Here is a 13,500-nt window from a genome sequence, read left to right as displayed (position 1 = left end):
AATACAAAAATTAGCCAGGCGTGGTGGTGGGTGCCTGTAATCCCAGCTACCTGGGACACCGAGGCAGAGAATTGCTTGAACCCAGTAGGCGGAGGTTGCAGTAAGCCGAGATCGTGCCACTGCACTCCAGCCTGGGAAACAGAGTGAGACTCTGTCTCAAAAAAAAAATTTAAAGAGAGAAAAAGACTCTCGGGGAAATTGGATGAGTTTGTGAAGTCCCAGATGTCCCGACACACTGAATTGGGAATATCACAGGCATTTAGATACAGGGCCTGGAGAGAGAGATTAGGCCCAGAGATTTTGATCCTCTAGAGGGCACTTAGAACATAATCTTAAAGTGGCATGGGGGAAGAAAAAAAAGCAGGAGTGCTACAGCAAAGACACTATCAGATGACAGATGTAGGAGAGTGGTCACGTCAAGAAGCGAAAGGATATGATTTTGAAGGATGTAGCAGGTAATCAGCAGTACCGCATGCTATGAAAAAATTGGGAATAATTCCATTATGAATTCAAATCACTCAAGGAAAGAATGTGGCAATCCTATCACACTCTTTTAATCTCCAACGGGCCTGTAATTTTATTAACTTTACACACAGTAAACTATGGAGCAGAACATATATGTGTGTTCCATTTCTAATATTTACAAGGTGCTGTTTGTAAATCACTGATTTATAGACCAACAGAAGAATTCTTAACAGTTCTAGAACCAAGAAGATTAACATCATGCTCATTCCATATTTTAAAATTCATTGTCTGTATTCTGCTCTTGGAGTAGCTGAAACAGAAAAAGAGACAGCAGAGCACCTAGATCTGGTTGGTGCTTCTTCTCGGCCAAAAGATTCACAGAGGAACAGTCCCTTCCAGATACCGCCTCCATCTCCAGATTCCAAAAAGAAATCCAGAGGTATCATGAAACTCTTTGGAAAGTAAGTAAAGCAGTGAACAAGTGGAGTGGGCCCTGTCTTACATGTTGCTTAAAAGTGGCTGGAAATGGGTATGGACTTTGTAAGGCCTTTGTATTCCTCTTATGGAAGGAAGTTTGGATTGTGATGTGGGATTTATTAACTCATTGGGTCTTAGTTAAAGTTTAAATTTAAATGTCTATGTTAACGACACAAAGAGGATTAGTTCCAGTAGGTGCACTAGTTAAAAATGTTCTGATTAACAAGTGTAAGGTCTCCTCAGGTCTAATACTGGCCACGCGTGTTATGTCTTCTTCAGACTTAGGAGAAGTCAATCAACTACATTCAACCCAGATGACATGTCTGAGCCTGAATTCAAAAGGGGAGGGACAAGGGCAACCGCGGGGCCCCGACTGGGTTGGTCTCGAGACTTGGGACAGTCTAACAGGTAAGAAGAGCCAACTGATAGACTTTTGCATCTCTACCAAGCATCATAGCCTCATGAGTCCTGCAGTATTAGTACTGCCATTGGGTCAAACAAAGTCATTGCTTAATGCTGTGCCTAGTGAAAGGGGCCATCATCTTTAGAGCAATGCAATTTGTCAATGGTTGATGAACATACAGAAGGTGAGGGCTGTGCGAACTAGGGAGAGGGCCAGAGCTGAAGTGTCAGCAGCATGTGTGTTAGAATGGCTTTCAGACTTAAATTTTACATAGATGGTAATTATAAGTACTCTAAAGCATAGCTTTGGAAAGATGGGATAGCATAGTGATTGAGATTATGTTCTAGAATCAGACCACTTGGATTTGCTTTCTGGCCTTACCACTTTCTACCAGCTGGGTGACCTTGAGCAACAGCTTCCACACTCTGTGCCTCAGTCTTCTCATCATCATAATTAGTACCTGCCCCAAAAGCTGATCGTGAAGGTTAAATAAGTTAATATGTGTTAAATATCTGGCAGATAATAACTACTCAAGAAACATTAGTATATAACAGAATCTATGAAAGCACTTAAAGACAAAAATGCTATCAGAATCCTTATATTTATCAGGACTATATCATATTTTATCCATTAAGATTCTAAGAACTGCTCTGACACTCTTACCAAAGTTTAGGGCTGGCTTAGAACTACTACATTGACTCACTGTGCATAAAAGGGTGGGGTTGCCAAACATAAAGTACAAGGCATTGATACCAAATCTTTTAACAGTATAATAGACTGACTAGAAACCCTTTAAATATAGCCCCTCCCATACAGGTGGAACACCGGACATAGGTTACATCAAGGAGGAAACTCTCTTTGGCCTTCTTCAAATACCAAACAACTTCATTTGCCATATGTTGTCTTTGAACACAGTAGAGCTCTCTATGCTATTTAAAAAAAAACCATTCATCTTCCCCTCCGCACCCTGCCCCCACCCCAGAACAAGAACACTATTCGTGTATCTAAGTAAAAGAAAACGGGAATTTTGCTTTGATTGTTTCCTACACTCAGTGACAACATATTGCCCTCTTCTCATTGGTTACCATATGGAAATAAACCATAGTTCTGCTAAAGTTAGTTCAAATTAGACTTAAGTTTCTTTCCTGTTTGGGAATCCAATCTTCAAACAACATTGGTTGAAACTGATACAGTGACTTGTGTTTGTCCAATTTAGTCTTTTTCTGTAGCACTTGTTCTTGCTCTATCACATTAAATCTTCTGTGGTTTTATTTGAAATGAAGACAGTGGTCTTAGAAGATAACTTTCAACCACTTGTTCCTCCAATGTATACTAAAGATTAAGCTTTTCATGGTCAAATGTGTATCACCAGGGAATTTCCATGTCTATTGAATGTATAGTTGTTTAAAACTAATGATAAGCCACACGATTGGCTTTGGATTATTTTTCATGCAATTACTCATTTTCCTGTAGTGACTTGGATATGCCATTTGCCAAGTGGACCAAGGAGCAGGTTTGCAGTTGGCTGATGGAACAGGGCTTGGGCTCGTACCTGAATTCTGGCAAGCACTGGATTGCATCTGGCCAAACGCTTTTGCAGGCTTCTCAACAAGATCTAGAGAAGGTGACTGCTTCTCTATTTTGTTCACACAATGGATACTGAGAAGAAGCCTGTATGAATATAGGGTTGTTTTATAGTCCAGAAAGAGCCATGAGTGAAGCCAGTAAAAAACTCTCTAAACAGAAGTTTGGGTTTTCAATTGCTTCATGCATATTTTTTCTGGTGGTCTTGGGAGGACTTGGTCTTGATGATTCCTTATGGAACACTTAAGCCACTGGGCATTTTAATGAAAAATAATTCCATAAGCATAATTAAGTTCATATTTCTCGAAATCATTGTATGGCTTTATCATTGGCCTATTTTCTCAGTGTAAGATATGCAATTAACTTCACTTTGCAAAAGGAAAAAAAAAGCACCCTACAATTTATGTCTAATTATTTAACATTTCTTCCCAATTATTTAATATTTTGTACAAAATAAGAGTCAAATTCTTTTTATGCATGCTACAGTTCCTAGCTTACAAAGAAAATGAGTCACTAGGGAATGCCTAACACACCCCTGAGATAATTGTGGTGGTCTTGGCTTTTCAGGGACCTTGTGTTCAACAACACTTTACTAGCCCAAGTTAGGATTATAATTTAGTATTGAATTGGGTCTTTAATGCTAGCTTCATTTTGGAGAAATTTGCATCCTTTGCCAGTGGCACCCAGCCTATACAGATAGAATTATAAAGTCAATGCTTATTGTTTCAGGAACTTGGAATCAAGCATTCACTTCATCGAAAGAAACTCCAGCTGGCACTCCAAGCCCTGGGATCTGAAGAAGAAACCAATCATGGGAAGCTGGATTTCAACTGGGTCACTAGTAAGAAGTTTTTATTCTAACAAAATGAAATAATTATATACATAGTTGCTTTTTCTTTTTAATCACAAGAACAGATGTTTTGTGGCATGGTAGCAACACTGGCCTCTCTCTTTTAGGATGGTTGGATGATATTGGCCTCCCTCAATATAAGACCCAGTTTGATGAAGGACGGGTTGATGGTCGAATGCTACATTACATGACTGTTGTAAGTGACTCACTCCTGGGGTTTGGGGGAGGGAAACTTTTTTTCTCTGAAAAACACAGAAATTGAGTAAGCCAAACACAGTGTTTTCAGTGATTCCGCCAGAGTTTGAAGCTGTTGCTTGAACTTGAGAGTGGCAGGCATATTTCCCATGAAGTTGAAGTTGTAGCATTTGGTAATTGTGATTGAACAGGCTTGGGATAATTTGAAACCCCAATTTAAGCTAAGTGAAGCTTAATTTAAACTAAGCTCTCCAGAAGGTTGATTTTATATGTAATACATTCAACAATGCAAACACTGAAGTGTACACTTTGAATGGGTACATTTTATGGTATGCAAATTATATCTCATAAAGATTTTTTTTTTATTATTTCTTTTGAGATGGAGTCTCGCTCTGTCACCCAGGCTGGAGTGCAATGGTGCGATCTCAGCTCACTGTAACCTCTACCTCCCAGGTTCAAGCCATTCTCCTGCCTCAGCCTCCCAAGTAGCTGGGACTACAGGCTCATGCCACCATACCCAGCTAATTTTTTTGTATTTTTAGTAGAGACGGAGTTTCGCCATGTTGGCCAGCTGGTCTCAAACTCCTGACCTCAAGTGACCTGCCTGCCTCGGCCTCCCAAAGTGCTGGGATTATAGGCATGAGTCAACACGCCCAGCCTAAATATATTTTTTAAATAGAATGTAGAATTTTTAAGCCCAAGCTATCTCTAAGTTACGGGTTTCTATGTGCAATGGCCATTTGGAAGAGCCACCCTTTTGACCTGACATCTTCAAGGACTTGTCTTCTCCCTACCTTTCCACTCTGGACAACTGTTACCTGAAACCGTATCACCCGTCTCACTTCAGCCCAGTTCTGCTACAGCAGGAGTTACTGGGGTTAAAGGAGGAGGGAGGAAGGCTGGACTTCCACTCTGGTTCCTTCATTATTGTACATTTCTAGACCTCCAACCAATGTGTAGGACTATTCCCTGCTTTACAGCAGTGGGAAAGATGGATTCCTGGAGAACCTTGTTTTAGGTTCCATAACACTATTAATGTTCTACTTAAAATTATCTTTATTTATTTATTTTTATTTTTATTTTATTTTATTTTGAGACAGTCTCGCTCTGTTGCCCAGGCTGGAGTGCAGTGGTGCGATCTCGGCTCACTGCAACCTCCCTCTCCTGGGTTCACGCCATTCTCCTGCCTCAGCCTCCCAAGTAGCTGGGACTACAGGCACCCGCCACCACGCCTAGCTAATTTTTTTTCTATTTTTAATAGAGACGGGGTTTCACAGTGTTAGCCAGGATGGTCTCGATCTCCTGACCTCGTTATCCACCCTTCTTGGCCTCCCAAAGTGCTGGGATTACAGGCGTGAGCCACCGAGCCCGGCCATGTTCTACTTAAAATTCTTTTATTTATTTATTTCTTTCTTTATTTATTTTGGAGACAGAGTCTCACTCTGTTGCCCAGGCTGGAGTGCAGTGGCACAATCTCGGCTCACGGCAACCTCCACCTCCTGGGTTCAAGTGATTCTCCTGCCTCAGCCGCCCAAGTAGCAGGGATTACAGGTGCACACCACTGCTCCTGGCTAATTTTTGTATTTTTGGTGGAGATGGAGTTTTCGCCATCTTGGCCAGGCTGATCTGGAACTTCTGACCTCAGGAGATCCATCTGCCTCGGCCTCCCAAAGTGCTGGGATTACAGGCGTGAGCCACAGTGCCCAGCCTAAAATTCTTTTATTTAAACAGCTTTTTGTGAAGTAGGCTATAGACCTAACTACCCTAAGTATGATCTTTTTCAAGTAAGTAGCAAGTTTTAAACAGCCAACTTAAGTAGGCATTTCTCAATATCAAAAAAATTTGGAGTTCAGTTCATGGATTTTTCTTCTCTATCATTGAACCCAAGCCCCTTACCTTGATGGGCACATCATGTAAACCTGCGTGAAATAATACTAACATGTGTAGTATGTTGCACATTCACTATGTGTCAAACATCCTTTTAAGCATTTTGCTCATATTAATACTGGATTCTCAATAACCCTTTTAGTTAATATTACTAATATTATTATATTGTATATAATAGATATTAAAAAGTTTTTAGAACTTTTTATTTTAAAATAATTTTAGATTTACAGAGGAGTTGCCAAAGATAGAATTCTGTATACCTTTCACTCAGCTTCCTCTAATGTTAACATCTTACATAATCATGATTACATTCATCAAAATTAAGAAATTAACGTAGATGTTAATACAATCAACTAAACTGAAGACTTTATTCACACTTCACCAGTTTTTCCAGTAAGGTCCTCCTTCTGTTCCAGGATCTAATCTAGGACACTACATTAAAACACACATTTTGTGACTTTGGACTTCTGGGGTCAAATTTTCCAGGGTCATTTACTCTTTTATAGCCATTTCACATATGCTGCTTGTGATTTTAAGCTTGAATTTCTTCACATATATATTATATAATTATATAATACTATATATACATAGTATTATACACACATATAATACTGTAGATACATAGAGTATGTATATATATACACACATATACACATATATGTATGTTTGTATATATGTGTATGTGTATCCATACACACACACACACACACATACTCTGTGTATCTATAGTATTATAATACTATTATTATCCCTACTTTTTTACATGTATAAAGGAAGGAATCCAGAGATTGGGTAACTTGGTAACCAAGTTTCCACAGTTAGCAAAAGAAAGTCATAGAGAGTTTGAACTCAAGCTGTTTCAAGATCCCTGCTTTTAATAGCTCACGATTATGGCTAGAACACTTTCAGTAAATATTTGCCTCCCTATCTAAGTGTGAGTTAGTTCCCCCTGAGAATGTGAACAAATTCAAGCTTAAAATCGCAAGAAGCATCTGTGAAATGGCTATAAAAGAGTAAATGACCCTGGAAAATTTGACCCCAGAAGTCCTAAGTCACAAAATATGTGTTTTAATGTGCATTAGATCCTGGAACAGGAGGAGGACCTTACTGGACAAACAGGTGAATTGTGAATAAAGTCTGCAATTTAGTCAATTGTACATTAATTTCTCAGTTTTGAAGAAAGTAATCATGATTATGTAAGATGTTAACATTAGAGGAAGCTGAGTGAAAGGTATACAGAATTCTATTCTATCTTTGGCAACTCCTCCACAAATTTAAAATTATTTTAAAATAAAAAGTTTTTAAAAATCCAAAATTAGGAAGAAAATCACCCAGAAAGTCTGTTTTGATATAAAATAAAACTGTTTCTTTTTAAAATCCTTCAAAGTATAAAGAATTTCAAAAATAATTAACATTTTAATCACACTGTAAACATTGTTCATTCAGATATTTTTTTAAGTTGACAGACTAGTTAGATGAAAACAGCCCACATTGAAACGTTTGGAATGGGTGTCTCCATCCTAGATTAAAATAAGTACTCTTTCTAACATGTCTTAAGACACTGCTTTTACGGAATTGCTCCAGAAAAACTTCAGGAAATCATTTTTGCCCAGTTAGTAGCCTCAAGGATTTAAACTGATTAATATTTTTATTAAATATCTCTGTAGTAGATTACATTTTTTTCTTTCTTTCATGAGAAATGTTTTATCAGAAAGGTGTGTCTAAAATGGATGTTTTCCTTGTTTATTTTCTGGGTGCGTTTGGAAGTAGACTGGTGCTTATCTTTACACTGCCCCCAATATCACCTTCTTCTGAAATTTTGTTTGAAAAATTTGTTTTGGTGTGTTTGGTATATTTGAAAATATTCCCAAGAGCCACAGACTGGTGAAAATTCTTCCTTGAAGGGGTTGATTGGTAATATAGATATGTGATACTTATAACTTCATTTTTCTTCTCTCCTTAACTCTGACCAAAATCTTTGCACCTATTGATATAGTTTTGCCAAAATTGTTCACAATATCTGCTAGATAAACCATAATAATCTAGAGCTATTCAATAGCAGACAGGTCCTTACTAAAACATAATTTAGAACTAGAGAGTTATTAAGGTCAGGGAATAGTATGACAAGAGCACTGTTCTGATTTTCCCCAAAACTTATGATGTGCCTTAGTTCAGAAAACCAAGCCTTGCTAGGAGCGGTGCCTCATGCCTGTAATCCCAGCTTTTTGGGAGGCTGAGGCCGGGGGACTGCTTGGGCCTAGGCTTGAGCCTGGGCAATATAGTGAGACCCTGTCTCTCCAAAAAAAAAAGATGAAAAAAGAAAGCCAGCTGGGCACGGTGGCTCACGCTTGTAATCCCAGCACTTTGGGAGGCCGAGGCAGGCAGATCACGAGGTCAGGAGATCGAGACCACGGTGAAACCTTGTCTCTACTAAAAATACAAAAAAATTAGCCTGGTGTGGTGGCGGGCGCCTGTAGTCCCAGCTACTCGGAGAGGCTGAGGCAGGAGAATGGCGTGAACCCGGGAGGTGGAGCTTGCAGTGAGCCGAGATTGTGCCACTGCACTCCAGCCTGGGCGACAGAGCGAGGCGAGACTCCGTCTCAAAAAAAAAAAAAAGAAAAAGAAAAAAGAAAGCCAACTCTTGATCATGTTCACCAATGAGCGTTGTTTGCTCTTCGCTACCTGCTGAAAGGAAATAGAGAGGGCAGTTTAGCCAATGCCTAAGTACTTTATCCACAGATAAAGTTCTCAAAACTAAGGAGGAAACAAATAAATTCCCTGTTTGTAGTATGTGCAGATCAAGTCAAAGCAGATCACCTTTTGTAGTGACCCAGCAAGTGCTTTTCAAACTGTGTTTTTCAGAGCCCTGAGGTTCTACAGATCTCAGAGCATCTGGAAGAGAGAGAAACAGGTGGAAGTCAGCTTCATTGGCAAAAAATACTAATTTGGGGTTTGGGGGAAGATTCTGTTCCAAATGGGAAAGTGGGTTCTGACAAGCCCTTGGGGCATATTGGTTTGAGGGGCTCTTCTCCTTTTACTCCAGTTTTCTGAGATTCCCTAAGAAAGTCCTCCTGCTACAGGCCAGCACAGCGAGCTCCTCCTTTTGTTCTTTTTTGCAGGATGACTTACTCTCTTTGAAGGTTGTGAGTGTGCTTCACCATCTCAGTATCAAAAGGGCCATCCAGGTCCTGAGGATCAATAACTTTGAACCAAACTGTCTACGGAGGCGGCCATCTGATGAGGTAGCGTTTTAAGATTGAGGTTTATAAGCATGCACTTCCCAGGCATGGGACTGTCCATGTGTCAAAACTAAGAGCCATTTTTCTTGGAGCCTGCAGGAAAAGCCTTAAAATCCAGCCTCATTTACTTTTTAGGCTTTTTCTGTATTCCTTCCTTTTCTCTCCATCATGGTTCCACTTGTGTAACTAAAGCGAAGGGTTCTTTTTCAGTTATGCTTCTTCCTTTTCTTGGGTGTATTTTTTTTTCCTGACTCCCTAATCCACACAGATAAATATCACTATAAAGACTTCCTTTTCTGGCCAAGTATAGTGGCCAATGCCTATAATCCCAGCACTTTGGGAGGCCAAGGCAGAAGAATCACTTGAGCCCAGGAGATCGAGACCAGCTTGGGCAACATAGGGAGACCCTGTCTCTACAAAAATAATAATAATAATAAATTAGCCAGGCATGGTGGGTGCATGCTGGTGGTCCCAGCTACTAAGGAGGCTGAGGTAGGAGGAGCCGCCTGAGCCTGGGAGATGGAGACTGTGGTGAGCCCCGATTACACCACTGCAACTCCAGCCTGGGTAAGAGAGTTAGACCCTGTCTCAAAAAAAAAAAAAAAAAAAAAAAAAAAAGACTTCCTTTCCTAAAGCAATGCTTTATTAGTATATAAGAAAGCTTGAAACTCAAGCTATGACAGAAATTCTTTAAAAGAGAATTTTTCCCTTTCATTTTGCATTTAGTGGGATGTTGAGTAACTGTACTCCATGGAGCAGACTGTTTAGACAGAAAATGCAATTTAATATTTAGGATCCTGGTTGTGTGTTCCCATAGAATACCATCGCCCCATCAGAAGTTCAGAAGTGGACTAACCATCGAGTGATGGAGTGGCTGCGCTCCGTGGACTTGGCAGAATATGCCCCCAATCTCAGAGGCAGTGGTGTCCATGGTGGGCTCATGGTAAAGTTTTGATTTAATTTAAAATTGACTTACTTTGCTTCCTTTAGTCTAGTGAGTAGGATATTATCAATTTTTGCTCATCATAATCCTAAAGTCATCTGACTCAACCCTCCTGCCCTATTTCTAGTAAATCTTTACTTTCAGAGTATTTGTATTGATATCTTATAACTCTAGATTGAATTTAAAGCCGCTTCTCTTTTATTGTCCTCTTTCACGTTGAATAACATGTAGCTGCTTTCTCTCATATGATCATGTTTGAAAACCCCTGCAAGGATGCAGATTGTATTTCTGCACATTGATGTTGCATAAGGAGTTGGCTGCCATAGACAGCACCCCAGAGAGGCAGAGCCCTACTATTGGGATGCCTGAAGCCTGGATTTCAGGACCAGCTCTATCACTCACTAACTTGGGCAAAATGGAGAAAAGATATGTAAATTAAAGATCAAAGTCCATACTGTGTCTACCTCACCAGGCTGTTGAGAGGATCATTGGAGATAATCTAAGAGAAGGAGCTTTGCGAATTATAAAGCACAATACAAACATGTATGATTTGTGGTGACTTTTGACAAGCTTATTTTTTTTAACAGGTTCTAGAGCCTCGTTTTAATGTGGAAACAATGGCTCAGTTATTGAACATCCCACCCAATAAGACTTTGCTGCGAAGACATTTGGCCACTCATTTCAACCTTCTGATTGGGGCTGAGGCACAGCACCAGAAGCGAGATGCCATGGAGCTGCCGGATTATGTACTTCTAACAGCTACTGCCAAAGTGAAGGTTGGTTTAGGCTCATACGGTTAAATAATTGCTTGGCGCAAAGGCAACATTTTGTCTGTTACCTGGTTATTCTGTTTTCTGGGGTTTACTAAGTTTTGTGGATGGGTTCCTTACCAGCAGATGCAGGAATCCTCAGTGCTTAGTTGTCTTGGGAGAAAGATGTTGGCCAAGAGACAGTTCATAGATAGCAGAGAGCTTTATTGAAGGGAAATAGGGAGCAAAGAGCTCATTGTAAGAAAAAAAAAAAAAAAAGTACAGGGGCCGATCCTGCAGGGAAAACAGCAGGGTCGCAGTAACAATGTTTATTTAAAGGGACAGTACACTCCAAAAACCGAGGCACAGCGGGCCGCTGAAAATGAGCCCAAGAGTTCTGCGTTGGGTTTTTATGATGTCCAATTTTTTCTTGAAGCTCTCACCTCTGTGTTAAGTCTCAGCCTTTTTTATCTCGTTTTCCAGCTCCTGCCTTAAGTCCTTGCCTTTTCCCTGCCTAGTTCCCATCCCAGGCTTGTGGGACCCTCCATTACTATAGTTGGTGCGCATGTGTGGGCCGGGTGTTGGCTGTAATTCTGCCTAAAGGCTGCATTGCTCATTCCCGCCGCCCCAGGAAGGTTGTATAACAGTCAAATCTATACGTACTGTGCCTGCGTTTCTCTTAGGAATTCTCCTTTGACCTCTTCCCCTCTTTATCAGCATGCAGTTAGCTACATTCTGGCAGGTGAACTGCAGAGTGAGTGATTACTGGGCGTCTAAAAGGGGCGTTCCTTTCTCCATAGGTATTTCCCCTCCTCTCTGCTCAAATGGAGCATGTTTTGGGTGGTTTCTGGGGTGCGAGATTTTCCAGACCTGTCTTTTCTCAGGGGCTTCCCCTCATGTCTAGCTATCTGCCCACTCTAAAGTTGAAGGAACAGTTGACCCTTGAAGAACATGAGTTTGAATTGCACAGGTCCACTCCTACTCGGATTTTTGTTTTTTTCAAGCAAATGTGGAGGGATGCAAAACCCACACATAGGGAGGCCCGACTTTTTAGGTACACGGGTACTGCCAGACTTGAGTATGTACGGATTTTGGTATACATGGGGGTCTTGGAACTAATGCTCTGTGTGTACTGAGGGACAACTGAGTATATATCTTTTAAAAGTATAATAATTAAGAGAATGCACCCGGATAGCTCAGTCAGTAGAGCATCAGACTTTTAATCCGAGGGTCCGAGGTTCATGTCCCTTTTTGAGTGCTCCCTCTTAGGTGGGCATGGTGGCTCATGCCTGTAGTCCCAGTGCATTGGGAGGCCAAGGCAGGAGGATCACCTGAGTCTAGTAGTTCAAGGCTGCAATGAGCTATGATTGAGCTATGAGCATGCCACTGCGCTCCAGCCTGGGCAACAGAGCAAGATTCTGTCTCTAAAAATAATAGTAATGATGTAATCAAATTATTCTTGCCATATTTTGTTTATCACAGTGACTATTCAGCTATTTGGCGTGAATAAGAAGAGTAAGATTAATTTCCTGAGATTCATAACAAGGGTCATTTATCATCGCATCATTTATATGCCTAGGATGCCCTTTCGTTTTTATCCAAATTTAAACATCCAGATACTTTTCTCTCTACCATGGGGTAAATAATTAAATTATACATATAGGAGGGAGGGGGCAATGCAAAATACATGTTATCAGGCCTTGATTATACGAATTTTATCAAATCCTTTGGATGTTTTTGTTTGCTTTTCTTTTAAAGCCAAAGAAACTTGCCTTTAGCAATTTTGGGAATTTGAGAAAGAAGAAACAGGAAGATGGTGAAGAATATGTTTGTCCAATGGAATTGGGACAGGCATCAGGAAGTGCATCTAAGAAAGGATTTAAACCTGGTTTGGATATGCGCCTGTATGAGGAAGATGATTTGGACCGGTTAGAGCAGGTAAATCCAACACTATATACCTTTTTTCAAGTGCTTCCATCATTCAGACACTAAATGGGAACTTTGTATACTGTGTCTGATCGAGGACATGTCCTTCAAATAACTAAAAATACAGATAATAATAAAATAATAGTGAACACTTAGAGATCACTTATATCTTCCAGCTACCATCCTAAGCACTTAATGCATACCATGTTTATGGTAACCTTAAGACATGGACAGCATTGTTCTTCTCATTTTGGAGATAAGGAAACTGAGGCACAGAGAGCTAAGTAACTTGCCCAAGATCCCCAACCCGTCTCTTTGGCTCCAAAGCCTGTGATATTTACCTAAATTTTGCCATCTCTGTATTAAAACATGTTAGGAATGGACAGGTTATTCTACCTAGCCTTTTCAGGTGGGACCGCATATTTCCCCTCTAATCAACAATGCTTTGCTACTGTTAGCAAAGGCATTAGACTAGCTGTGTCAGTAAAGTGTCTCTTCTAATTTTTCACTTCCGGTTGCAGTGGTGAAAGGAGATTATCACCAGAAGTGTTCTGTTGCTCTTATCCCATTCAGTGCTATTTGCATTATTTCTTCTTAGACTTTTGTTCCTCTTGCTGCACTTTCCCTGAAATTGTGAAAACACTTATGTCATGTTTTGGTTTGTTCTTTGCAGATGGAAGATTCAGAAGGGACAGTGAGACAGATAGGTGCATTCTCTGAAGGCATCAACAATCTGACGGTGAGTTTGTGAAATGAATTGAAAATGTTATTCTATAAATGTC

General features: G+C 40.2%; 1 protein-coding gene across 10 annotated transcripts in view; it reads left to right on the top strand.

Moving 5' to 3' along the window:
- The window catches only part of PPFIBP1 (PPFIA binding protein 1), a 542,301-nt gene that overhangs the window by 525,931 nt on the left and 2,870 nt on the right, over window positions 1–13,500 (top strand). For all 10 annotated transcript variants that reach the window (XM_003265639.4, XM_003265638.4, XM_003265637.4 and 7 more), the window contains 10 exons: window positions 776–926; window positions 1,222–1,350; window positions 2,819–2,969; window positions 3,659–3,770; window positions 3,887–3,975; window positions 8,981–9,103; window positions 9,918–10,043; window positions 10,631–10,819; window positions 12,551–12,730; window positions 13,392–13,457. In XM_003265639.4, the coding sequence (XP_003265687.1) occupies window positions 776–926; window positions 1,222–1,350; window positions 2,819–2,969; window positions 3,659–3,770; window positions 3,887–3,975; window positions 8,981–9,103; window positions 9,918–10,043; window positions 10,631–10,819; window positions 12,551–12,730; window positions 13,392–13,457 (1,316 nt within the window). The remainder of the gene's footprint in view (window positions 1–775; window positions 927–1,221; window positions 1,351–2,818; window positions 2,970–3,658; window positions 3,771–3,886; window positions 3,976–8,980; window positions 9,104–9,917; window positions 10,044–10,630; window positions 10,820–12,550; window positions 12,731–13,391; window positions 13,458–13,500) is intronic.

The sequence above is a fragment of the Nomascus leucogenys genome, chromosome 23, assembly GCF_006542625.1.
Source record: "Nomascus leucogenys isolate Asia chromosome 23, Asia_NLE_v1, whole genome shotgun sequence".
NCBI classification, from domain to species: Eukaryota; Metazoa; Chordata; class Mammalia; order Primates; family Hylobatidae; genus Nomascus; species Nomascus leucogenys.
The sequence above is the reverse complement of the archived record's forward strand: the minus strand, read 5'-3'. Positions and strand labels throughout refer to the sequence as shown.